The sequence below is a fragment of the Bactrocera neohumeralis genome, chromosome 2 (assembly GCF_024586455.1).
Source record: "Bactrocera neohumeralis isolate Rockhampton chromosome 2, APGP_CSIRO_Bneo_wtdbg2-racon-allhic-juicebox.fasta_v2, whole genome shotgun sequence".
NCBI classification, from domain to species: Eukaryota; Metazoa; Arthropoda; class Insecta; order Diptera; family Tephritidae; genus Bactrocera; species Bactrocera neohumeralis.
The window spans coordinates 68969056-68995362 of NC_065919.1; the positions used below are offsets into that span (position 1 = coordinate 68969056).

General features: G+C 36.8%; 2 protein-coding genes across 2 annotated transcripts in view; one reads left to right on the plus strand and one right to left on the minus strand.

The window, feature by feature from the left end:
• Window positions 1-249: 249 nt before the first annotated feature.
• Window positions 250-5720, plus strand: LOC126760221 (telomerase-binding protein EST1A). Its single transcript, XM_050475687.1, has 14 exons — window positions 250-645; window positions 741-1245; window positions 1356-1898; window positions 1970-2080; window positions 2135-2344; window positions 2419-2480; window positions 2550-2695; window positions 2760-2886; window positions 2948-3043; window positions 3105-3636; window positions 3697-3847; window positions 4738-4888; window positions 4948-5084; window positions 5144-5720. Exons 1-14 carry the CDS (start codon window positions 395-397, stop codon window positions 5278-5280), a joined length of 3159 nt encoding a protein of 1052 aa, XP_050331644.1. The 5' UTR covers window positions 250-394; the 3' UTR covers window positions 5281-5720.
• A 3235-nt stretch (window positions 5721-8955) lies between these two features.
• The window catches only part of LOC126760019 (uncharacterized), a 136152-nt gene continuing 118800 nt past the window's right edge, over window positions 8956-26307 (minus strand). Inside the window, exons 5-6 of the mRNA XM_050475344.1 lie at window positions 21340-24620; window positions 8956-11280 (exon numbers count right to left, since the gene is read on the minus strand). Of these exons, the coding sequence (XP_050331301.1) occupies window positions 9989-11280; window positions 21340-24620 (4573 nt within the window). The 3' untranslated portion in view covers window positions 8956-9988. The remainder of the gene's footprint in view (window positions 11281-21339; window positions 24621-26307) is intronic.

The following is a 26307-nucleotide window of genomic DNA, read 5'->3' on the forward strand; positions in this document are numbered from 1 at the left end:
GGGCCGGGCAGGAGAAGTTAACTTTATGTTTAAATAGTTAACACATAAAATCTTTTTAACGTTTACATATATGCATACAAAAACATCAAAAACATATTAAATTACTTGTAATCAAGCAACGAAACCAGAATGATTCATTTAAATTATTAAAGAGAAAGTGAATGTCTATTGAATCTTCGATTATCGATAGTGTTGCGAATAGGGAAGTGTTGTAATGACATCGCCATCGTAATCATTTGACATTTTATTATGTGTGCATACACCTTTTGCCAATTGCAAATTTTGTATGAACGCGTGGAATTGTTGCGAGAAAAATTCGATTTTTCGTATCTTAATTGCGCGCAAATTAAACCTAAATAAATGCAGTGGTTGGTGGAAAGTTTGAAATTAAAATATGAATCAAAAGGGAGCGCGAGAACAAAATGATATATCGATAATAAGGAATCTGCCAAAGCGACTGCAACAGAGGATCGTTGAAGATGTTAGCGATAACTCATTGGTAACAGTTGATGATACAGCAAGGCAAAGTTCTAGCGGTCAACCTTCGACGTCCAAGGGAGGCGCAAAAAACGATGATAACGATAAGATGTCTAGGCGTTTTCTGCAAAAGCAGACGAGGCCAGGTAATGCCAACCAGCAAGGTGAGTTTAGCATTCAAAATAGTCATGCTCAAATTATTTAATTATTATATTTTATTAAATTAATTTAAATTTTAACAATACAATTATTTTTCTGTCAAGGAACGGAACCATAGACGCTACGAGCATTAATTTTTTCTTGCAAAAGAATGCGTCCTGTACCAGGACACTAAACAAAAACAATTTCAAAAGAGAAACTGTGCCCGTTTTGGAATCCAGCGGGAAAGAAGTTGCTAGCAAAGCAACTAATATCAAAGATGTTACTCCATCTACAAACTCAAATGTTGGCAATAGTTCAATACCAGGAATACTGCGTTTCAACGATGCCAAGCATATAAAACTAATTGCTGCAGAAAAAAATATAAACGGTAGTGAAAAAAATGTTGGCCGAGACAACGGTAAAAAAACAACAACGCGTATTCATCAAATCAGTGAACAGTTCACGAAAGCCGAAAACATTTTAACAAAATCACCCGCACGCCAGTTGCAACGACAACTGAAGCAACCACCTTGGTTCGAAATGCTTACTGGCGTACAATATGTTGAACATTTACCAAAACTTTACGAAAAGTTCACATCGATATTACAGCAAAATAAAGTCATTGAGGTAAACTGATTGCATAATGCAAGCTATATTGAATTATAACAATTATTTTCTGTCCTATTTTTATATATATATATTATTATTTAATATATTTTTTTATATTTATATTTTAGAATTGGTCAGAGTTTAATGAAGCACGCGTAGAGCTTCAAAACATATTTACGAATCTGTTACTGCAGCAGTTGAAATTATGCTGTGAACAGAAAATTGACACATTTTTTTGGAAGTTGCTGTACTATAATGTGCGAGAATATTTCATATCAAACAGCAAGCTAACTGCAGATGATATACACAATAGATTCCTTTTACTTATTGACGAGGGTTTAGATTTCTACACTAATCTACATATGAAACTTAATACAAAATATATAAATACCGTTCAGAAGCAAACAAATATTCTGTTACAACACCCAGCAAACAATATTAGCATAGAAAAAGAAGTACCACCACAACGTTCAACGCACAAATTTGAATTTATCGCCAAAGTGGCCGCCCAGAAGCTACTGATTTGTCTGGGTGACCTTTGTCGCTACAAAACTAAGGAACTGCAAACAAATGATTATACCGACGCAGCCAAATATTATCAGCAAGCACAAGTTTTGATACCAACAAATGGCATTCCCTACAACCAATTGGCCATCGTATCCATACATGCGGTAAGTTGAACGTTTTGATAGCTCCTTTATATTGGTATTTAAATTTATATAAATTTTTTTTACCAACGCAGCGCAAGAAATTTGACGCCGTTTATTTCCACATGCGTAGCTTAATGTCCTCCAATGCTATATATTCAGCACGTGAGAGCCTTTTGGTTTTGTTCGATGAGATTCGTAAAAAGGTAAATTTAAATGAAATAAAAGACAAAATGAAATATAACTAAATGTTTTTAAAGTATGAAGAGACTGAATTAAAGAACTCGCCGGTGCATCAGGGTAGCCCTCAAAATAATAGCAGTAGAAATTCGAAGTCGTTGCGTAAAGAAGTTTGGATACACGTGGACGGCGTGCGGCGCTTGCATCATTCCTCTGAAACGGATAACATTAAAAATAAAAGTGCTGCGCTAATAGAGGAAAAAAAGTTGAAAACGTTGACAAGCGAAGAGGCAAGTGCAGTGTGCATTATATAATAAAAATATTATTCCTTCCACAAATTCTAATAAAAATTCTACCACTTTAGCTGCTGCGTCGATTTACATCGCTGTATTTGTACGTGATTGGAAAACTATACACTGGCATAGGGTAAATAATATTTTTTTTTTTTTTTTTTTGTATTTGATAACACAAATTTGTTTTTTTTAATAATTAAAGCATGGAGTCTATTGTCGAACAGCAACGCAAACTTTTGGCGGAGCTTAATGTCCTATTAACTCGCAGCCCATTCCCAATGAAACGATCTCGCCTACTCAAAATAGTAGCATTAAATATTTTTTTGCTCGAGCACAATTTGCACAAAGGTATTTGGGAATTACTTAATATTATATATAATTAATAATTCTAAATAATTAAAAATTATTTCAGAATCACGTCGTGAAATCCGCTACTATGCATTTAATTTTTGCAATCAGTTCCTTGGTCTGCTCTTACAGAAGTGCAATCAATTATACGAAACATTCAAAGTTGACATATTGGATAGTGAAATGCTTTGGTAAGTTGTCGCATGTTGCATTTATAAGTCATACTTCTGTACAATGATTTTCTAACTACAGTCATGCCGATCTAAATACTTTACTACAATATATAAACGTCTATATGGACTGGTTGGCGCGTCATGTGGACATTTGGGAGTCGGTGCGCAGTGAAGAGTTAGTTATTTGCACATCTGTCTGAAAGATAATTTTAAATTTATTCCATTTCAAAACACAGACATATCATTATTGATTGCTGGACCGAATGGGAGTGCTTTTATCAATTTCTTAGACGCATGATCGATAAATCGGCCATAAATAAATCGCCGCGCCGTGTGTTGGAAGAAGAGGTGTATTTATTGGGTTTTACACCAATCGCGTCCACCACCAATAACGGCAGTGTGCAGAAGAATCTTGACATGCATACCTCAAATGATAGAGAGCAGTTTTTTCCACGAATTTTAAAAATATACGCTTTTCATAAACAGTATGAAAAAAATCAAACGAAATTGCAAATGCGCAATGACACATTCACATTGGAAGAGCTGAACGGTGCTATGGAGAAGGTGTTGTGCACGTTGGATAGTGACGAAGACGATAACAGTGAAAATATTGTGGTAAACGGCGAAAGCGTGGACTTGACGCTCAAAGAGATTAACACAACAAAAACTGACCGTATTGAGGATGCGCAAATTTCGCAATTGTCAAAGAGGAAAAAGGAATTGGAGGCCCGATCGAATGTCAAGAAAATGTATAGCGCAAAACTGGAAGTAAGTTTTATGAAATTAAATTTCCGGCTTCCGCCATATAATTGTTGTATGCTTTTACAGGAGATACTCAAATTCGTCGACACCACGGTATATATAGAAGTGCGCCCGAAGTACCTAATGCCGGACACAAATTGTTTTATAGACTGTCTTGATGATTTCCAAAAGCTTATAAATGAATATAAGCGTTACATACTCGTTATACCATTAACTGGTAAGTTATTGGACATAGTTAAAGACAGAGTTGCAAATAATGCATTATTAAAAATTGTTTTAAAATTTCTAATTCCAAATAACGGATTGAAAATCAACCAAAATGTTGAGTAAACCGCATTGAGAATTAAAAAAAGTTTATCTCAAGTACCGGGTTAAAAAAGAACTTAATTTCGAGTACCGGATTGAAAAAGAATAAAAATTTTACACAAATCCGGTATTGAAAATATTTTTTTAAACACAAATAACGGTTTGAAAAATTAAGAAGAAAAATAAAGAAAGGATTAAAAAAATTGTTTTTTAATAAAAAAATTAAAAAAAAAAAACAAAAAACAAATAAAAGAAATTTAAAAAAATTAAAATATAATAAAAAAAAATTTAAAAATCAAGAACAGAGGTCGACAAACTTACATATGTACATATATAACCGATTTATATTTTATAAACTAATATTTTTTTTAAATGATTTAAAATTTAAATTAATTTTTTTTTTAATTTATTTTTTGTTTTTTTATTTTATTTTTTTAAATTTTATTTTTATAATTTTATTTTTTTTTAATTTAATTTTTTTTAAATATAAATTTATTTTATTTTTTAATTAAAAAGTTTTTTATTTAATTTTTTTTAAATTTACTTTTTTTGTTTTTTTAATTTAATTTATTTTTTGTTTTATTTTATTTTATTTTTTTTTAATTTTATTTTTTTTTTAATTTTATTTTTTTTTTAATTTTATTTTTTTTTTTAATTTTATTTTTTTTTTAATTTTATTTTTTTTTAATTTTATTTTTTTTTTTAATTTAATTTTGTTTTTTAATTTTATTTTTTTTAATTTTATTTTTAATTTTTAATTTCAATCCCTGTTAAAATATCAAAACTCAAATGTTTTTTTAGTTGTGAAAGAGTTAGACGGTCTTTCTAAGGGCGTAAAAGTGGAATCTTACCAAAACTCCTTGCAATTTCAACGCATCCATCACTATGACGACGTGTCCACCTGTGCTAAACGTTCCTTGGACTTTATACGCAGCGCCAAAAACAATGTGAAGTATGTAAATGTTTATCTTGCAAGTAATTGTTTTTTAATTGTCTTAATTTACGCTGCAGATGTGCCACTTCAAAGGGTTCTTTCATCAATGCTTCGCTATTTGCACTGTGCGAGGAGGAGAACGTATCCAATGATGATAAAATTTTGGCCACCGCGGTGGCACTTTCGAAAACCATGAGCACTGAGACCAATAAAGGTAAATATATTGAAATGGACTAAAAAAAATTACCAAATTTAATAATATTAACTTTGCAGATGGCAAATATTTTATACAAACCGAGTTTGTAATGATCACCACAGATCGTAATTTACGCGTGAAAGCGTTGGCGCGCAATTTGACTGTCAGCGAAATGGGTGAATTTTTGAAGTGGGTCAAGGATTGCCATACCTAGCACTGTGTAATCATTTTATTTACTATATACAAGGATTTAACCCAAATAGTTGGTACGCCTGTATGAATCACGGAATTTGTGCATATGTGTTTGTGTTGTTGAATTAATTTCGCAAACATACATATGCATTACAATGGGTGGTTCGACTTCTTATATATATACATATATACTTACAATATACACAAACTTTTACTGCATACTTAAATATATAAAAAAATATATATATATCTATATATATTTGTACAACTCGGTGCTAATATCTATATAGCCATACTTGAATTTATTTGTACATTTCGATAACTATTATGCATTCTTTTTTGTAAACTTATGCATTGTACCTACAATTTGTTAAGCGTACAATCGGGTTTAGGTAGACTTTTATACAACATTTTCCGTGTGAAATTTTATTACTTCCAATAAATGTGATTTTGCTATCAGAATATTATTTTTTTGAAATTTGTTTTGACTAGTATTAGAGGTGCGTCATTTACGGGATTACAGCGTTACTTTGGGGATCGGACTCCGTTTAGATACGTAAGATCTAAGTGAATTTTTGAAAGTATAGCAATAATCAAATTATATCCGTTTGAAATGACTTAACAACAACAAAAAAGCGGCGATTTTCCAAATTGAGCGAGTTGGTAACTCTGTAAGCGTCTTCCTATAACTCATACCTTCTTGTTTGCCAATAAATTAAACCATTTTGTTATTCATTAGAACATAGAGCGACATATTGGTGGAAAATAATTAGAAACCAGAAAAAATTTCATGAAGATATCTTTTCTTCTGGGTGTTACAAACTTCGAGGCAAACTTAATATACGCTCTTCAGGTTAAAATTTTTTGAAAATTGCACTCAGATTTTATTGGGGGATTCTTTGCGCTTTTATTTTAACAAACTTTTAATTAAATCCTCAAAGTTTGGACATCTACGTAGGTTGCCTTTTATATTTCGGGATTTGGCAACACTAGTGTTGAAATCTGGCAACTGACAACTTGATCATAAAGTTTAACATTTTTAATGTTATACATATTCAGAACGTTTTAACATACCTCCGCTATTTGTATTGTTTACAGTAACATGAAATATTAATCTCAGCCAAAAACTGAAATTAAATCGCAAACATTTTCACTCGATTATTTTTTACAACTTTCGACGTGGGTTAACCCACCAACAGTTCCTCGGTCCACGTAATTAAATTGGTAGCGATGAAACTCCATTAAGGACAGGTGTTTAGCGATGGTTTGGTGAATTCAATTGGGGTCGTAGATTATTCCAAGACGAATTTCATGAAGGTCGTGCAACTTTAGGCATTAGTGGGACTAGCATACATTCAATATTGCATGGACATTTGACTATAAAAAAATATTTGTTCACTTTGGAGCCCACACAATTTGTCGATTGCTCAAACAAAGCGCTCGTTTCGGTTGGTCGAGAGAAATGTTAAAATACGAATACGATAGCGAAGCTTCGAAACACGTTTATGAAATCGTGACAGACAACAACTTGAACAACTTGACATATCGCAACCATACAAGTACATAGATCAACGCAGTAATCAAACCTTTGCGAGTTGTCTTTCAAGAAATTAGGATAACCAACCGCCCTAGACGGATCACTGTTTTCCACTATATTACGAGCTCTCAAACATCACCTAAAACAATTGAATTTTTCAGCACCCAAACCTTAAATTAGATGAGTCAGCCACTTTATAGTCCTGATGTGGGGCCGAATGACTGCTTTTTATATCCGTACGTAAAAGATAAACCAAGAAGTAAACGCTTTTCGACACCTGAAAAGGCGGTTGATGCGTTCAGAACGCATGTTTTTTTGGAGATACATCAATCAGAGTGACAAAAGTGCTTCGAAAATTGGTGCAAATGTATGCAAAAGTATATAGATCTTAATGGAGAAGAACAATAACGCTATTTTCGATAATTAAAAAGGGGTGATCCATTTCGAGGTGACCTAATTTTTTAAGGAAAAAACACAGAACGTTTAAATTAAGTGGGGAATGTTTATTATCATTCGAAAGAACATTATTTGGCATTTATTTTTTGAAGATTATCTCTTACAAATGTTGGCTGCGGCTACGTCTCAGATGGTTCATCCGTTGAGTCCAATTTTCGATGACTTGTTCGAGCATTTCCACTGGTAACTGGCGAATGACACGCGTGATGTTTTATTTCAAGGCCTGAACCGAAGAGGGAAAAGTCTAACGATCTTGGTGGCCAATCGACCGACCCAAAATGTGAAATTATCTGCTCACCGAAGTATTTTCTCAATAAATCCATTGATTGATGCGGTGTGTGGGTAGTGGCGCCGTATTATTGAAATCAAATGTCGCCGAGATCACGAGCTTTCATTTCAGGCGTCAAATAGCCGGTTATTAAGACCAAATAATGGTTACCATTGACGATTACGTTCTCATTGTTGTTTTTTCTGGATGAGATGGCAGTTCTTGAATCTCTTCAGTTTGCTCTTCGCCCCAAATGCGACCATTTTACTTTTTTACAACCCATTAAGCCTCATCGCAGAGCAAAATTTGGCTCGAAAGCGTCGAATATTCTTAGAACTTTTCAAGAGCCATAGCGCTAAGCGATGTCGCTTGGGAAGGTCGAGCAGCACAACTTGTATTTTGTACGCTTTCAATTTAAGATACGCCAAGTCGTTCTATACGTCAGTCTTACTTGCTGCGAACGGCGCCGAATCAACTCTTCACTTTCAGCTACGGCTGCTTTAATGTCATTCACTGCGGGTTGGACGTGATTTATTCACTCGAATATTATCCAATAATGAATGTAGGGTCTCAAGATGGGCAATGGTATACGCTCAGTAAATTATGCTGATCGAAACACATTCTTTAAAGAACGTGCATTTTCGTAATAAAATTGGACGATTTTTAAACGTTGTTCAGGCGTAAGTCTTTCCATAATGAAATGCCAAATAATACTGAACAAAAATTACGTGACAGCTTGACACGACTTACGCGGGATCTGTCAAAAAAAGGCTATTGAAAAAGTATCTCTATTTGGATCACCCGTTAGATCTTAATGGAGAATATTTTGAAAAATTATGATGATTAATATTTGTTTTTGTTTTCTTCTAATGCCAAAATATATAAGGCAACAAAACCTTAAATTATTTCGATGACACTTCGTCTAACTTTCCTGCACGATATCCAACTCCTGTTCTAAAAAAATAAAACACATTATTTTTCCTTTATAATATATTTTTTTTGCATTGTATATTTGCTTATTATTCCTCTTTTATGCATTGCTTTATTCTATGTATTATTTGCTTTGCTTTAAAAATTATTCGCTAAAATTTGAAACCATTTTTATAAACTAAAAGAATAATTATAAATAGCAATAAATTATTGTTTGTCAAATTTTAAAACTTAAAATTAATTATTAGCGGAAAGTGTATGTTTACAATTATTTACCTATCTATATATAGGCATATGTATGTATATGTTTGTCAATTAATATTTGCAATAATTACTGTTAGCTTTCGATTAAAATTGATATTTTGCTTTTGTTGTAAATATGTATAGCCAAACTTATTTAATTAATTAAACATTTATTATTATTATTTTATATTTATTTGCTCATTTTAAATTTAACCGAAGAGAAAAGGCAATTGTTGCAGCGTTTAGGAATTGAAAGTATGTAATTTTTTTTTTTTTTTGCTTTTTTTTAATTTGTTTTGCTTCTTATACCATAGAATAAATATACGATATAAATAAGTGTTATCAGTTAGATGTTCGGCCAACGATGCCAGGCCATGCATACATACACATAAATGGCCCGTTATGTCGGTATGCTTGTCATAATACATTTATTTGGAGATTTCTTAACATTTAGCTGGCGGCTGTGTACTTCAAAAATCGAAGCATAAGTTTTGCATAGAAAGTTAGATTGTGTGTTTGTTGGCATTTGAAATACTTGTGTAGGTTTGTTTTTGTTTTTTGTTTTTGTTGTTAAAATTTAATTCCATTAATTTTGTTCGCAAATTCCAAGCGTTTACGCGCGGCAATACGGTTATCAATATATATATTTATATGTATGTGTGCTTAGAGTGCTTATTTTTTCCATTGCAAATGCTAAACGCCTAAAAGTATGCTTTGCTTATTTTTATATACTCTGCAATGTAAAGTTTTTTTTCGTGTAAGTGCGGTTCTGAAATATGGCTCTGTAAAGTGCTATCAATACCTGTATTTAAATGCATCCATATGCAATATGTATGTATATAGTATATATTTGTTTGTTTGTTTATTCATAAATGCATACGTCGCTGTAATACTAAATGTTTTCGTTTTTGTTGTTGCATTGTAAATATGCGATTGATTGCTAATGAATATACGTCAGCGCTGAAGCGTATGCAATTGGCGCTTTTCAATTTTATAACTGTAACTGTAGATGTGCATTCGGTAAAATGTGTTCGCGTGTGTGTTTATGCATGTATGTGTGTGTATAAAACATATAATTTAATATTTCGAAAATTGGCATCAAGCATTTAGCGTCACACTACTACAGCTAGCCTCCGCTCTTTGTCGTCGCGCCTCGTTTTCGACACCTTCAAGCGTTACGAAGAGTACAAAAAAAAAAAATACGTTGAACGCTCGTTAATTGTTTTCGAAATTGCTTTTCGTTCGTTTCCTATAACTGTATGTCGGCATCAGTGCAAGTTGTGGGCGTGCCTGCGCTTAGAGCGCCGTCTCTAGTGCCGGCATATGCGTTGTTACAGGCGCTGTTGGCGGCGGCGTCAGCGTTGCTCCCGGCGTTGGCGTTGTGAAATGACGATTGCCTTCGTAATTCGAGGTTGCCCTTAAGGGACTACCGTTAGCGGCACTCAACTGCTGCCCACCGTAGTATTTGTTGTTTGTTAGGGCTGTGCCCGCAGCCACCGATGCTATTGGCGCTGGCGCGTATGTTGTTGCCGGCGCCGCGTTATTACCCCTGCCGAATGTCGTCTTCATTTCGCCACGCATGAAATTGTTTTCCTCCGTTTGTAGGAAGAAGTTTCGCTTCAAATCGTACGCGCGACTGTTAATGCTGTCGGACGCATTGGCCGTTGTGAGCGGCGTCGCCGGTTCCTTGTCATTACTGGCGTTCGAGCTGTTCGTGCTCGATGCCGTGCTGGAATGATCTTCCTCGCTGTTGACCTCCGGTATGGTGGTGGACATAATGTTGGTGCGCTGCACCGTATTTGCTAGACCGCCACCGGTGGCACTCTTCAGTTTGGGTGCAAAACTTTTAGATGGCGAGCCGAATTGACCTTGGCGCAACATGCGTCGATTGGCAAAAGTTTTGGGCGAGCCGCTTAGGTCCAGCAACTTCATGCTGCTGTTCAACGCCTGCGTACCGCTGACTGCACCACTCACTTTATTAACTGGTGTTGTTTCCGCTGTAGCAGCATTAACCGGACTTGTTTTCTTCAATAGCTCCACTGCCGAGAGCTTTCGTTGCACCGGACTCGTTTTGGCCGATTTCGCTAGCAAAAGCTTTTTGAAGTCCAACAAACTTGTCTTACTATGACCGATGCGATCCGAACAAGTGTTATAGCGCTCCGGCGAATTATCGTCAGCCCAATTCGGATTGCGGCTTAGCGGTTGGCGACAGGGAGAATTATTCAACGCAGCCAGTGCGGCATCATCGCCCCGCGAAGGTGTGGATGTTTGAAAACCGTTACGATTGCGCGGTACTATCGGCGATAGGTTGCTCGCGCCATTCAAACCATTCGCACCATTTTGCGCGGCGGCCGCTGCTGCGCGTGCCACACGTTCGGAACGTTTTATGGGCGTGGCATAGAGATCGTCGCGACAGGTGACATTACTTGGCGGCGGCTTTTGTTGCTTACGATTCTGTAGCGTCCAGTAGATGGGTGTGTTGCGCTGGAAGGGCGTCGTCGCCTCCATCGTTGACTGTGTCTCCGAATCAACTGGCGGTTGTGGCAGTGGTTGTTGTTGATCTCTCGTTCTATAGAAACGTTGATAACCTGCGAAGAAAATGAAAAAAAATTCATCGATCAAATAAAAAATATTATGTGCTTTATCAACAAGAAGTACGAATTGTGTAGGGAATATAAAAAGAGCTTAGCCAGTAACCCAGGTTTCAAATAATTTATGTTGGAAATTTTAGTAAATGCAATTTAAACAATACAGTTATATCGTTTTAGTAAAATATTGGTACTAAAGCATACAGAAATTAATTGAAATATTTGCAAATAAACCGAACACAATAAAGAAATGCGAAATGTACTTACTCAGAGCTTGTCTAGAAAAAGGTTTGTTAAACTTGACCCAGTGGAACATGCTTAAAATAGTGCGCAGTGGTGGAGTGTGTGCTTAACTTATCCATGTTTCTTATTTTGATATTTACATTACATTATGAACTGTTATGGAGCTTGGTGATATTTACAGCTAGTTTAGACCAAAGCCGTCTATTAAGACCAAGTATGAGATATTCGACCACAAGATCGTCTTAGATATCTTTGGATTATTTTTAACTGCAAATGCTACATTCTTACATTTCAATGTATCAAATCAAATTTGTTTGTATATTGCCAAGGAGAACATGGCTTCCGTCCTAACTAAGCGACTTACTTGCATAATAACCGTTAGATGGGACAAATTTGAAAATAAACTTGTACCGCCTCTGTTGTATGACTCTAAGCTAGACCGCCCAAACAGAGGCAGAAGCTCGGTCAAACACCCAACCTAGCTAACTAAATCTAAAAACCTATTTTGTCGACCGAGTTTTTATGAAAGCGCATATACTCGTATTACTAACTTTTTGTATTTATCAAATATAACGAGCTTTCGACTTTTAACATTTATTTTTCAAAAGGGCTTTAGTTGCGATGATCAATACTGTTATAAAGTTCGAAGTGTGGTAGTCTTTTCCGCAGAACTACTAGTAACTTTTAGTGATAATGCTATTGGGGAGCCAATATCGAGTATTTTTTAATGAAATAATAGACTTAAATATTAATATCGATAATACCGACTTTAAAAGAATGAGGCACTGACCTAAAAAAAACAACTGACTAAGAGATCTGTACACGAATTCTCAATTGAAAGTATATGATTTTAACTAAGCAACTGGCAATTCAGTATTGTTTAGGTTTCATTTAATTACAACACATTTTCAAAATACTGATACTCGTATTTGAAGTACTGGAAGTCTCTAAAAAATGGCCACTCTAACCTAGCCATCTAACACTTTTTCTCTTTGAAGTAACTTCGGTAAACATTTTAGATAGACCGATAAGGACAGCAAATGCCATATTCTTTCCCACTCTTTTGACATTTCTCTTCAGTAAAGCGTGCCATTTCATTGAGGAAAGACTTACGATCTAACAATGAGTCAAAATTATTAAAATTTACTCCCGAAATTCGGAGTCTGTGGCCTCAACTTTAAGAGCGTTATGTCCAATTTATGGTCGTTATAATCGTTTCATCAGATCAACAAGAGTCTAGTGGAACAATTTGAATTCACAGGCACCGTGCCAGTGAGACAAAAAAGAGCTCGTAGTGACCAGGATATTGCTGCCGCTAGGACATAAACTGAGGAAGACCCAAATCAGTCTCTCACAAGTCGTTCTCAAGCGTTGGGCATCTCTGTAACATCGTTGTGGCAAATTTTGCAAAAAGATCTTGGCCTACATCCTTACAAGATGAAATTGACGCAAGAATTGAAGTCACTTGACCACCAGAAACGTCGTATGTTCGTGAATTGGGCTGAACAAGAACTTGAAAATGATCCGGATTTTCATCGAAAAATCATCTTCAACAATGAGGCTCATTTCTCGTTTTTGGTTGAATGGCTTCGTCAATAAGCAATTATTGGTCAGGCAGCAAACCACACGCACGCCATGAGTCACGATTGCATTCCGAAAAAATTACGGTTTGGTGCGGTCTTCTCTGATGATCAAGACCGGCATGTTACTGTAAATGGAAATCGCTACCGCTCAATGATAACCGCATTTTTGGCCCGAATTGGATGATATGGACTTGAACAATATGTGGTTCCAACAGAACAGCGCCACAATCCACATATCGAATGTCACAATCGATTTATTGAAAAACAAGTTTGGTGAATGTGTTTTCTCACGAAATGGCCTAGTCAATTAGCCGCCTCGGCCGTGCAATTTGACGCCGTTAGACTATTTCCTGTGGGGCTACGTCAAGTCTATAGTCTATGCCAATAAGCCAGCGACGATTGATGAACTTTATACCAAAATTGGGTTCAGCGTCTGGACTTTTGCAAGCGTGCCCGTGGTGGCCATGCAAAAGAAATCGAGTTCCATACCTAATGGTATCAAATGTGCTTTCACAGGAGTAAAGAATTTTATTGATATCCCAAATCGCTTTTGCGTTTGTAGTGCTCTTATAGAAAAACCCGTTACTATTTAAAATAGCACAACCTTGTTTAACGTTTGGAATATATAGCAGGATTTCTTTGCAAAATTCATAGCTACTTATTATTGAGACATGTGGTCAGACGTTAGGGGGCCGAAGAGATATAATATATGTATATATTTTAAAAAATATTTTCAGAAATTCATTGAGCTGTATGGGTATCGTAAGAATATATACATACATATGTATGTACAAATTTAATTTTCACTTGTGACTCCAAACTCATGTAATGCGATTATCTATGTAAATTTAAGCAAAAAACACGAGTGTTTCCAAAACCCAACAATTTGAAATTTGACTTCCTCGATATATATAAATATATGTATGTGATAGTATATATGTATGTACACTGTTCAAGACATAGCTATACAAAAAGACCTTCAACAATACAAATGTTGGGATATGAAAACTTTACCAATTCCAAATATTATGAACCACACAAATGAGTAAAAATATACAGCCAATAATTATATGATGTAACATAATGATTTTGTGCATTTTTTATTGAAAACATTGGCAAGTGAAACAGCTTAAATCGAGTTGAACAAACATTTAAAAGATATACTTACGTATGTTAACCATTTGCTTAATCAAAATAATTATTTTAATATAAAAACTCTCAGCGGGGGCTTGAGTTTCGATGCCACTTAGACTTTGGGCTTACAACTAGTGAACAAAAAATACTTACACACACGTACGTACACACTAATTTACATATGTATGACATAAGAATTATAAAAAATTACAACAATAGGCATATTAATAGCACAACAAGAACACAAAACATAATTGAACATTAAATGGCTAAGCGGGATGGACACTAATTTTTCAAGCTACCAAAATGCGAGTTAGACCAAAAATTTCTGCGGCAAATGGGAAATTAGTAAACAGGGTTGCTTGTGCGGGAAGTTACATAAAATAGCAAAAAAACCAACTACTACTACACATACACTGCGATGCATAAATGAAGTAATAGAAGTCTTTTGCACGATTTATTTGATATGGAATTAGAGATGCTAGAACTCAATTTAGTCTTGTGTAAATGTTTAGAAAAATTAGCACTTGAAATATTAGTGCCCATAATAACCTGTCTTAAATTTTAATTTTAGTTTTCCTTATAAAAATCAGTTTCATCTAACTTTTCAATGCAAAAAAAACAATGCTTAATTCTCATAAGAAATATTTAGTGCAAAAAACTTGAATTAACATATAACAAATAGTTATGTACATATGTATGTATATCTTAATATTATAAGATTTTCTGTTGTAATTGTAATTAATAAAATTTTTTGTGTGTTAATTTTAGGTGCAGTTATTACAATAATCGAAAATACTTAATTCATTCATTTGGTTGTTGAATAAAATTTCGATATTTCGGATGCATTAATAAAAAAATAAAAATCTTAATTATATTAGACATATTAGTTACACATTGCAGTTATTCATTAACACATATACTTATGTACATAGATCCATTATTAACATAAACAAACAGTGCATATTTTTATCTAGGCTTACAGTCATGTCGGAGATGCATTAAAATAAAATATATGAATGTGGAATCAAATAAAAAATTTATCTGGGGTATAACAGGCTTTAAGCGTTAGATAAAAAATATTGATTTTGTAAAACAAAAAAGTTTTTATAAAAAAGTATTTTATGTGCAATGAGTGTAAAATTTAGTATAAAAATTAATGAAATTCACACACGTTTTTTAAGTTGTTTTTTAATAATGTGATTTTTATGTACAAATGCATGTTAGTTTTTATGCTTATGTCTTCCAGTCATTTGTCCAAAGTAGGGAAATAGGTTATAATTCTAAGAGATTACCTTAATTATAGCTCCAATAAGACTTTCATGGCAAAAATTTTCTTTAAACATTTTTAAAATATTAAATAATAAGGTTCATGAATACAATGTTAAAACTAATGAAAAAAGCCTAATAAGCAGAGCTCCTACTTTAAAGTTCTTAAACAGCAATTTAAGCAGTTTCCGAATACTGCCTATAAAGCTTGGCTGAAATTCTATATCGACTTTTAAAGGCGTTCCGGTTAATGGTTTGAAATATAAGTTGAAAAATTTGTGTGCAATAGTACATATATTGTGTATTGATACATTAAGACAAAAAGATACTCGGAAATTGTAATTAAATGTCCCGGATAAATGATATTTAAAAAAAAATTAGAATTATAGAACTGTCTTTAGTTACTATGCCAAATATGAGCGCGTTCTGTCAACTAGGTTGTTAACAGCAGCAGCTTAAGTCGGTACACCTCAATTGTGCGTTGCGATTTTTACAATGGATAAAAATATCGAACAAGGAATTTGTCTCAAAATTTGTATTTCTAAACAAATTTCGTCTCCGGAATTCAGTTTTATCAAAAACGCAAGCCTACAAGCGATACTAGCCTTCAAACACGAGAGATCGTCGAAGACATGCCTCGCACTGACTGTCTTCGACCTCTTCAACTGATGAAAATATAAAAAAAGTAAAGGAGCACCATGTAAATCGTCAGTCAAGTGTTAGCGAGATGGCAAGAGAGCCTTTAAAGGCGACAAAATAAATATTGATGCGTAATTAAATATTTTGTGTTTTATTTTTGGGTACTTTTTTGTCACATATTCATAAGAGAGTGGTGCGTTTTCGCCGAATCGGAAATACAGTCTTATTTTGTCGACGTGTGGAAGCAAGCGAGTTGGTAGATTTTAGAAAAGTGAAAAACTTGGACAATAAATTGACAATATTGTACGAATTTCTTATCGGCTGGCAAGATGATGGTAATCGTTTTCTGGTATCTACATCGAACAAGTGGACAAGGGCCGAGCAGTCAGGGGATTCAACTATGCCGAATTATTGGGCTTCCATTTGATTGCAGAAAAAGGCGTCTTTTAGCTAAAAACCAAAACACTTACATCATAACAAACAACCGCCTTTCAAGTTCGTCGTTGCCAAGACCACATTGGTCGCATTTGACTACGAACTTCTATCCAAAACATGAAAAAGGCTGAAATTTCGAATGATTGATCATTTGCAATAAATTTTTTTTGAAAAAAAATGTAGATTATTTAAAAGGATATTTTCTAAAACTGTAGGTAGTAAAGCAAACATATCATCATTAAAAAAATAAGTGGGGAAGCTTTATCAATAAGCATTTTTAGCATTTAGTAACTATAGACAAGCATATGTATATACCTCTCACTAACTATTCAATCAACTGTATTTAAACGCTGGCAATTTGCCTAAATGCCCTCCATTAACAGAATCAATATGTACAAAGCAGTTGGCACCGCTAAACCGCTAAAATCCTCCACATAATTAACGTCTAGTTGCCACTTACAGCAACCAAATGAAATTAAAGCCAGTTGGAAACGTGAATAGCAATCGCATTTGCAAATAACTGCATTAAGTGGCATGCAACAACGCCATGCTGAGCGTAATTCAATGGCTGAGACTATGCTTAGATTAATTAACTTGTTGCATAAGTAAATAAAATACGGTGAAATTAAGTAACAGTGTGTATATGTACATATGTTGCATGTTTGCTTAGCCGCCTTGAAGCCGCGAAAAAGCGCTGACTTTGTTGCTGGCATTTGCGCTTCTATAATTTCTTTTAACTTTTATTTGTGAGTTAAAATTATTGTGAAAGCACACAATAAATAGACTTGGAGGTGCTCATAACTGCAAAATCCTTGTGCTAAGTGCAAATACTGATATATAAATACAACAATGTTGATGCACAGGCAAACATACATACACAAGTGCATGTGTAGGTGCTTAACTTCCGCTGCAATATTTGCTTGTTGCAAAAAGATCGATGACAGCGTTTTGCTTTTAAAACTTATGCCACCACACACACATTTACATATACACACATATATAGGCATGTGTTTGTATGTATTGCATATAAAAGCAAACAAATTAATCACCTACTCTGCCGCATCCAACAGTTGCCAATGGAGTAAGCATGCAACGACCGGCGACAGGCCATCACTTTTTCATATGGGCTATCTCTGCCTGCCTGCATTTATGCTGCCTTTACTCCTACTTGATGTGGTGACTGATGAAGTCTCATAACCACAACCGCATAACCTATTCAAAATAAACTGTCATTGCTTGGTTGTGCGCGTATGTGTGTTCGTGAGCTTTGCGCGCGAGAATTTGTGATGTTTTAGTGTTAAGAAAACACTTTTAGTCTTGCTTACCTTATACGTGAACACACACACATACTGGGATATGTTTATATGCAGACACTCTCATAGATATTAATATTAAGTATGCGGGTAAAATATAAACTCGAAGGCATCATAAAATGCCTCAGCGAGTTAATAAGAGAATAGGAGGCATACGAAGCAAACATACATACAAATCTAGCTGAAAGTGTGGACTCATGCTTGCTGGCGATAATAATGAAGAAGAGCACTTAACAGCACCGACTTCACTAGTCAATTGACTGTCTGGGTATCAGGATGTACAAAGGGAAGTGTTGTGATCGCACACAGAAGAAACATGTGAGAGACAACTACGAAGAGCGCGCTAGTTTTTTATAAGTGGTATGTAACTAAGAAGATATGAACCTTTTATTAACAGATTCTAAATTCAGGCTTTGATGGTATAAAGCAATTTTTATTATTATTAAAAAACATAAGCTTTAAATTTTACAATTTTTAATATGATTTCAAATTTAAAAAACTCGGAACAAATTTCCATCAAAAATTTAACATTGGGCAATTCAAACAGTTTACGATAGCATACTTATTGGCGCCATCACATTATTATGACAAGCTCCGAAATGTAGGCAACAAACTTTTGTGAAACTTTATGTGGAGAAATTATATAAATTATTGGACTATGCCTACTTTCTTAAAAAAATATAATGTATCTTGAAATGGCGGATACGAATTTCTATGCGACTTACACCACCATTTAAATCAACGGCGAATATTACAGGGGTATGATTGAAGATTTTTTCGACTGGAATTTGTAGTTATACTATATGTAATCTTTTTACGCAGCAGATTGGCACGATTTCTATGCCAGTTAAAAATAAGAAGATCATCTTGGAGCTGCGATTTGACAATTAGAGACACTGGATAATCTTTAAAGTTTTTAGATCTTTAAGGGACAACTCGTGCAAGATATTAGTGAGTAGGACTAGCTATCGTCAATAAGAATTTCGGAAACTGGGTCATTCTGCAACGCGGAACAACCAGATGAGGAAATTGGATCAAATCCCATTAATAGAAATTTTTGTATTTTTTGAGAAAGTTTACTCTAAAGAAAAACATATTTTGATTATTTACCCAGAATGTTTCTTGAAACGACTCTCTTTCTCCATTATGTACAGTTAATGAAATTTACCCCACCTGTTTTTTAGAGAATTTTTCAACGTGTAGAGCTGCCTTTCATAAGCTTCTTAAAGAAATCGACACCACATTGTAATGCTCATCCTAAGAGCACACTTAAGTCTGGTGTTAATTGAAAAAGCAAAACAAAAGAAAAAAAGACGAAGCAATCATGTAAAATGAAATAATCGAGATAGGCGAATTACAAAAGAGCTCCCACTTATAGTATAACGTAACTGTTTTATAACAAAGAGAGTGGGTGTGATGCACAAGCTGTATGGTTTGGGTCAGTGGCGAAAAGGTCAAGTTTAGAATCGTATAAGTCGCAAGATAAGCGATTATCGTAGACAAAGTGAAAGACGAAAAGGCGACAATTTTGCAAGTTTGTTAATTACAACACGAGCGAGTGTTGGACTAAGCTGTGGATATCAAGTAGACAATAGTGGCTTTTGTCTTAGCCTTGCCTTGCCATGCAACTAAAGCACATAGGTGAGGACACAAAAATATTTGCATAAGTGCAAACGCCTATTGTGGGCGGTCACGTACATGGGCGCACTTAAGGGTATTTTAAACTGCGCGTGTGAACTAAAAAACACGCATACATTTGCATATGTATAAATATGTTTGGGTCGCTTTTCCGGTTGCGACAAGTTCATTATGCGCTCAAGTAAGGCAATTAAAAAGACGGGAACACGAAGAAAGACTAAAGCTTTTAAGGAAACTACTTGGGTGTGAAGGATTTTCGAATGAACTTGAGGCCAAGTAAGTTCGTGTAGTTCCTATATTCTTACGTGAAGAATATTTCAGATGCTTAATACCTTACCTACCACGGAAAGCTTAAAAAAACTTATCTCTCTTACTCTTCTACCAAATTTCGGTAACCTCAAATTTCTGCAAAATTCTACGTCTTCGCATATCATTCTCATCGTTGGGTCGCACGACTTTAAACGGTTTCAATAAGACGCTGTCAATAAAAGACTTGTGGAACTTGGTGTGCGATGGCGGTGGTGACAACTCCAGCTCAGGCTCACTGTCCGAGTCTTCTGCTTCGGAACGCTCCATTTTATGCTCACCAACATTGTTATTCAATATAGATGGTGAATCATCGAAATTCTCTAATGATTTATTGCGCAAATACGAGGAGTCAATCGAAGTGGTGGACAATGAGAACTCATCCACCAAACGTTCAAAGGACTTCGTCATTTTTCGTTGGCCATTGCTCTTCTCACCATTGTCCGTCGATTTGTTATGCAAATTGTTGGTATTTTTGAATTTCATCGCACCTGATGCATGCGGCAATGTATGCGAATTATTCTGACTATTGTTATTGTTATTGTTACCATTATATTGTTGGCTTTTGTTATGCTGTGTGGGTGGCATGAAAGTGGCTTTTGTTAATGTTAGCGCACCGCTGTCTTCCGCATAAATCAGAAGGTTCTCTTTGTTCGTCTCCAACTTCACCTCATCGTTCGCCAGGCGATAGCTGTTATTGCGCTTTAGCTGACGACGTTGTACGGGCGTGGATGTCAATGGCGTTGGCGCTGGCGCTGGTAGTGTCGCGTCTACGACTGCATCAGTCGAAATGGAAAACTGCTGCGTTGCAGCAATTGGGTCAGCAGTTGCAGAAATCGATATTCGTTTACTACAGTGCGTACTTGCAACTTGGGGTACGCCAAAATCAACAACGTCGTCACCCACGCGGGATGTGAAACCAGAGTCGCTGGTGGGGATTGTGTACAGCGGCTGTGGTGGAGGCGTGTGTGTGGCATGTACAAGCGACGACGTCACGGCAACAGACGGAAATGCATTGCGAGCATCTGCTACGCCATTTATTTGCGCTTTCCCCCTAGGCGGCAGTGGTGGAGGCATGTCGTTAGACGGCAGGCGCGTGGGGGCCATTGATTTGTGATTTTCCACCACTGCCTTGGGCACATCATAGTGCGGCGGTTGTGCTAAGGGTTGGCTTTGGGATTCACTTTCTGCTCTTAAAAATGAAATATTTGCTGTCGACTTTTCACCAGGTACAACACTGGCAATGCAAGGGTTCGTGTGTGCGTCACTTTTATGCATAGAACTTTTGAAACTTTCACCTATTTCCCTGTCGGTAATGTCAGTTTCGGCTGTCAATATAATTTGTTGTAAGCGTACAGTATTATTTACATCACTAGCTTTGGGTTGTTGGGTGATATTATTATTTTTTGGTTCAGTTGGAGTATGGGTTATGGTGGTATTTGTACAATTGTTATGCGTATTGGGTTTGCTGACAGTAGTGGTGGTCAAAATTTGCTTACCTTCTTCCTTGGCGGAGGATGCGCTCGATGTGCCGCTGCTGGTATTCGTGGATGCGCTCGACGATATGGTGGAGCCCGTGGACGAAGTGGACTTGGTCGATGGTGAGGGCATCATCATGAGCGCTGTCGCCGGTGCTGCGGCGTGCTGTGTAATGAGATTGGATTGGAAGAATGGATTTGTATTGTTGGCCAGCATATTCTTGTTGTCCTGGTAACTGCTGCTGTACGCCAGTGCGGCATGCGGTTCCTCATACAAGCCAGACGACAATGACATATTTGCTTGATTATTGGCTAGCTGCCCGGTATAATTCGGCTGTGTTGCTTGTTGTTGTTGTTGTCTGGCTAATGTTAATGGTGATTTGGCAACAATGGGACGCACATTGGCGATTTTTCGGTTCGCCGCTACACCACCATTTAGTAACAGTAATTTGGCCGCTGTTGTTTTTGGCGTTGCGGAAATATACGTTTTCGTCGCGTTTGCACTTTCACTGCCCAATTGAGACTGCGACTGAGATTGGGCTTGCAATTGAGTCGCGTGTAGCGGGTGCGTGTGTGTTTGTGCGTTGACGCTTATGATTTCGGGCAGCGCACTTTCAGTTTCCTTTACATATGGTCCAGGTGCGAATGTTGTGTGTGCGCCCTTGCGTCGCTTCAGGCTGTCGGATTCGTAAATAATTTTGCCCTGCGAATTTAGACGGACGCGAGCACCCTTGTGTTGCGTTAGTGGAGAGACTAAAGACTGCTCTCGTATTTCGCTGATTTCGGCATACATGGGCACGGCGGACTCAACAACTGATTTCCTTTGTTGTGCGGATTCTGCGCAGTGCATGAGCGCTGTTGTTGTTGCTTGCTTCGCTTCTTGTTGGCTTGCATTGCCATCGGTAATTTCATTGTTGGCTGTTGCACTCAATGCAGTACTGCTGCTGTATATGCTGCTGCCAACTTTACGCAAATGCTGCGGCAGCTCATTCAATGAAACGTACTCGGTCTCGCGCTTTCTAGCCTCCATGGCCGCTGCAGCTGGCTCGTTAGCCTTCGTTGCGGCGTCGGCGGAAGCGGAGGCAATGTCGAACTTGCGTCGAACTATGTCATTGGAATAGTAGATTCCAAGACTACTAGCACCCACCGCCTTCTGGGCTGACATTTGTTTGTGACGATTGTTGTTGCTAATATCTGCAATGGTCACATACTCACCGGCTGTATCGTATAGCTCATCATCGTCTACCACACTCTCGGGTTGTGAGCTTTTGCTTGGCGAACGTTTAATACTTGGCAGGACGACCTTTAATTTTTCGAACATGTTGAATGCATAATTGGAATTACGTTTGAGCACATTCAGATTGTGGTCTTTGTCACCCTTGGTGGGGGTGAGTGGCGCTTCCGTTACTTTATTCGAAGTGTCCTCGGCATCCACAGTGCAATAGCCGGTAACTTCGTTTACTTCCACTTTAAGGGTGGTTTCTGCCTTTGCCGTTGCGTTCGAACGTGGCGAGCTTTGTGGTGTTAAAGTGCGGTCTGGATCGTAAGCTTCATCGGCATCGCCGTCGCCGCCATCTCTGCTTTGGTTCTCGTCATCGCTAGTGGTTGGTGTTATGATACACATGGACGGTATGCGCTTTACGTTAATGGCAGTCTTCTGTTTTATGCGTTCAATACGTTCCACACCTTCCAAATCGGAGCTTTCGGAGCATTCTACTTCGGACATAGCGACCACCGCAGGCAAAGGTTGCGCAGAGCGTCGGCGTATACGTTTTTCAAAATCAAATTCTTCTTCTTGCGACTCGGGCGTATCAAAACTACTTTTTATGCCATCAATATCCTCCGCATCGGCGGCGGTATTTAATTTGAGTCCGGCATTAACATTGCGTTTTATGGTGCCAGTGCGTTCTAAAGTGCTACCTATTGTGCTGCTGGAGTAGCTGCGTTCAAGCGTGCTGGTGCTTGCGCTATTGCTGTGATTATTCTTGTTCAACTTACCCAATGAGCTAATGCGTTCGGGCACATCTGGGCCGACGCTATTTAAGCTGCTCTGTTCTCCACCTACCAAGAGGGTTGTACACACAGTGCCCGCTGAGCTAGTTGTGGTGGATGTGGAGCCCTTGCCGAAGAGTTCATATTCATTTTCTGCCGTCAATACGGTCTGATTGGACTGACTGCCGAAAGAATAATTACTCGTATGCAACATTTGATTGTGTTGTAATGGTGTCATTGGCGGATCTTCCTCTTTCAGCGTGCGCAAACCGCTATCCATGTGAAATGAGGTGTAGTAACCCTCTGTGTCGCATGAATAAGCCGAACTTGTTTCATCATCTAAATGGTTTGGATATGAGCCATCGGCTACTTGTAAATCGGGTGTAGCGGTACCCTCGCTTGTCACACTACTCGAAGCGGAAGTGTTTAAGAAACGGCGTCGGCTCATCATGGACGATGGCGGTCCACTACCCGGATGAAAGCTTGATACATTAAGCGATGTGTTGGAGGCGCTCGATTTAGGTTGTATAGTGATTTCACTACCTATGGAAGCGCGCCCTGATTCAGAGCTGGCGCTCCAATTGCCGCTAGACGAATGTGGTTGCTCGTCTTTGCCGCCCAATGCACCGTTGTTGGTGATACCGAGTCGTCGTTGACGATTCAACGATGAAGTATCACGCAACTTCACATTACCACAGGTGGCCAGATGCAGTTTACCTTTAAGGTGACCACTGCTACTAACACTCATGCTCTTCTCCGACGACGAATATGACGGTTTTCGTTCGTGCGAAAACCGACCTTCGCTCTTCTGGCTCACCAAATCATGCACAACGCATTCATCATCAATATCGCCCGTGGCGCTACGCGTTGATTGACTTGCCTTAGTTGCATTGCTGGCGTTGCTATTGCCGTTGTTGGGCTCTGCTTTCTCGGGTGTCGTGGTTTGTTGCTGCGAACTATTGCTGCTGCTGCTGCATGCCGATACATCATGGGCGCCACTATCGCTGCCGGACGGCGTTGCTGTCTCGGCACGTTGCATAAACTTGAAGCGATTGCGACCCCATTGTTTAAGGGAATTTAGGCGTGTCAGTGTGCTCTTCCCCTTATCGTAGGGCAAGGCAACAGCATCTTTTTTTAAGATATCGCTCGATTTGCTGCGCCCGAACTTTTTCGATTTATCGCCACGACGCACATCTTCGTCATTGCCATCGGCGGTGGTTCCTACGGGAAGATTGGCATTGCCTGGCGTGGTGGCGACGGCGACGTCGTTTAATGCGTTTTTAATCTCACCGCTTGTTGCTGTCGAGTCACTATATTGGAAAATTTTAGATTTTTTCGATCGGCGAACGAAAAACGAACCAAAAATGTGTGGAAAAAGAAAAATAATGTTTGGTTTTTGTTAGTTTTTTTGTTGGTAAAAATGCGCTCAGCGTGATGATGACTTAAGAAATGATGATTTTTAAAGTGATGAAAGATTTCAGTATTACAGTATGATTACGAGTATGGGTATAAAGTATGTATGTATGTGTAAGCTTAAGAATACCCTACACTCAGCCTGAAATATATTAAAGTATTTAAATATTATGTTGCTTAGGGATATATAATTTTATTTTTTTTTTTCAGAATGAGAAATCAAACTTTATTCATAAATATTTTTTGTTTTCAATTTATTTTTAGAAAAAAAAGTATTTTTATTTATTAGAAAATACTAAAAAGCCTTAGTGAGACGACTAAATTGTTCGTAAATGAGTGTTTCGAGTCACACATGTATATCTTGAAACTGATGAGATAAGTACCCATTTGATTGATGATATTGAAATTGAGTACTGCAGAAAGAACTTGAGTGAAAATATTCAACTGCAAGACCCAGTTCGGAACAAAAGTACGAAAGGATTATAGTGAATCCGTATCATTGATCTAGTTCGGAAACCAAATGAGTGTCGACAAAGAGCGTTTTTTAGGCTTAAGTTCATTATAAATATTATAGACTACCAACATTTCTTTCGGACTTTAAAATTGATGGGGAGTGGTAAAAAACGTAGGAATTAATTTTCCACATTTCCAAAAAAACTTTTTGGTTTACAATCACAACGAGCTATTTTATAAATTCACTTAAAAAAGGAATCTTTTGAATCCTATGTAGGAGCTTCAGACATACCGAAGCACATTCTAAAAGTGCTTGGTTTGAACTGGATGATAGTTAGAACATCAGTGCTATCATGGAGGACCCTCATTGATCAGATGGTGGTGTGAAAAATATTAAAAATACAAATAAATATATACATATATATGTAAATATATCTCTTATAGCCTTTGTTGAAGAAAAGCCTTTTAAAAAATACAAAAAAAAATCAAATTTAAATACCGTTATAGACTAATAAAATTATACAAACTATAAAATAACTTTCTGACTGAGTGTAAGGTGTCTATAAATATACACACAGATGTTTGTATGCATTTGTATCAATAAGAAAGAAACTTATCGAGCTAATCTGTTTTTTTCAAACAATTCACCGATGAAATTATTGTGATCTTAAAACATATTTGCTTTATTTGTTTTTGTTTTTCAATTTTCTACACGCTGCTTATACATTATAAGTAATTTTTGTGTCTTCCGATAATATTATTGATACTGTTTTGGAGTTTGTTGCCGTTGTTGTTATTGGACTCATTATTTGATGGTTTTCAACAATAAGCTTATCAAGAAATTCGTCGGCGACTGCAGCTGACAACTGCAACACAGACAACACTTGAGCGGATAGCACGAAGAAAGTAGAGAAAATGAAAATAAAAAAACCATTCGAAACACACGCACAGACACACACGTCATCACCAATAACATTAACGATACAATAATATGAAACAACAACAAATGCACTTTTACAGTGAACGCACTAGCATAGAAGAAAGCTTACGAGCACTTACGGACGCCAAGACTTCATTATTTTTTGTTTTTTTTTCTATTTCTCTAAATTAATTAACAACAAAGTTCACAGT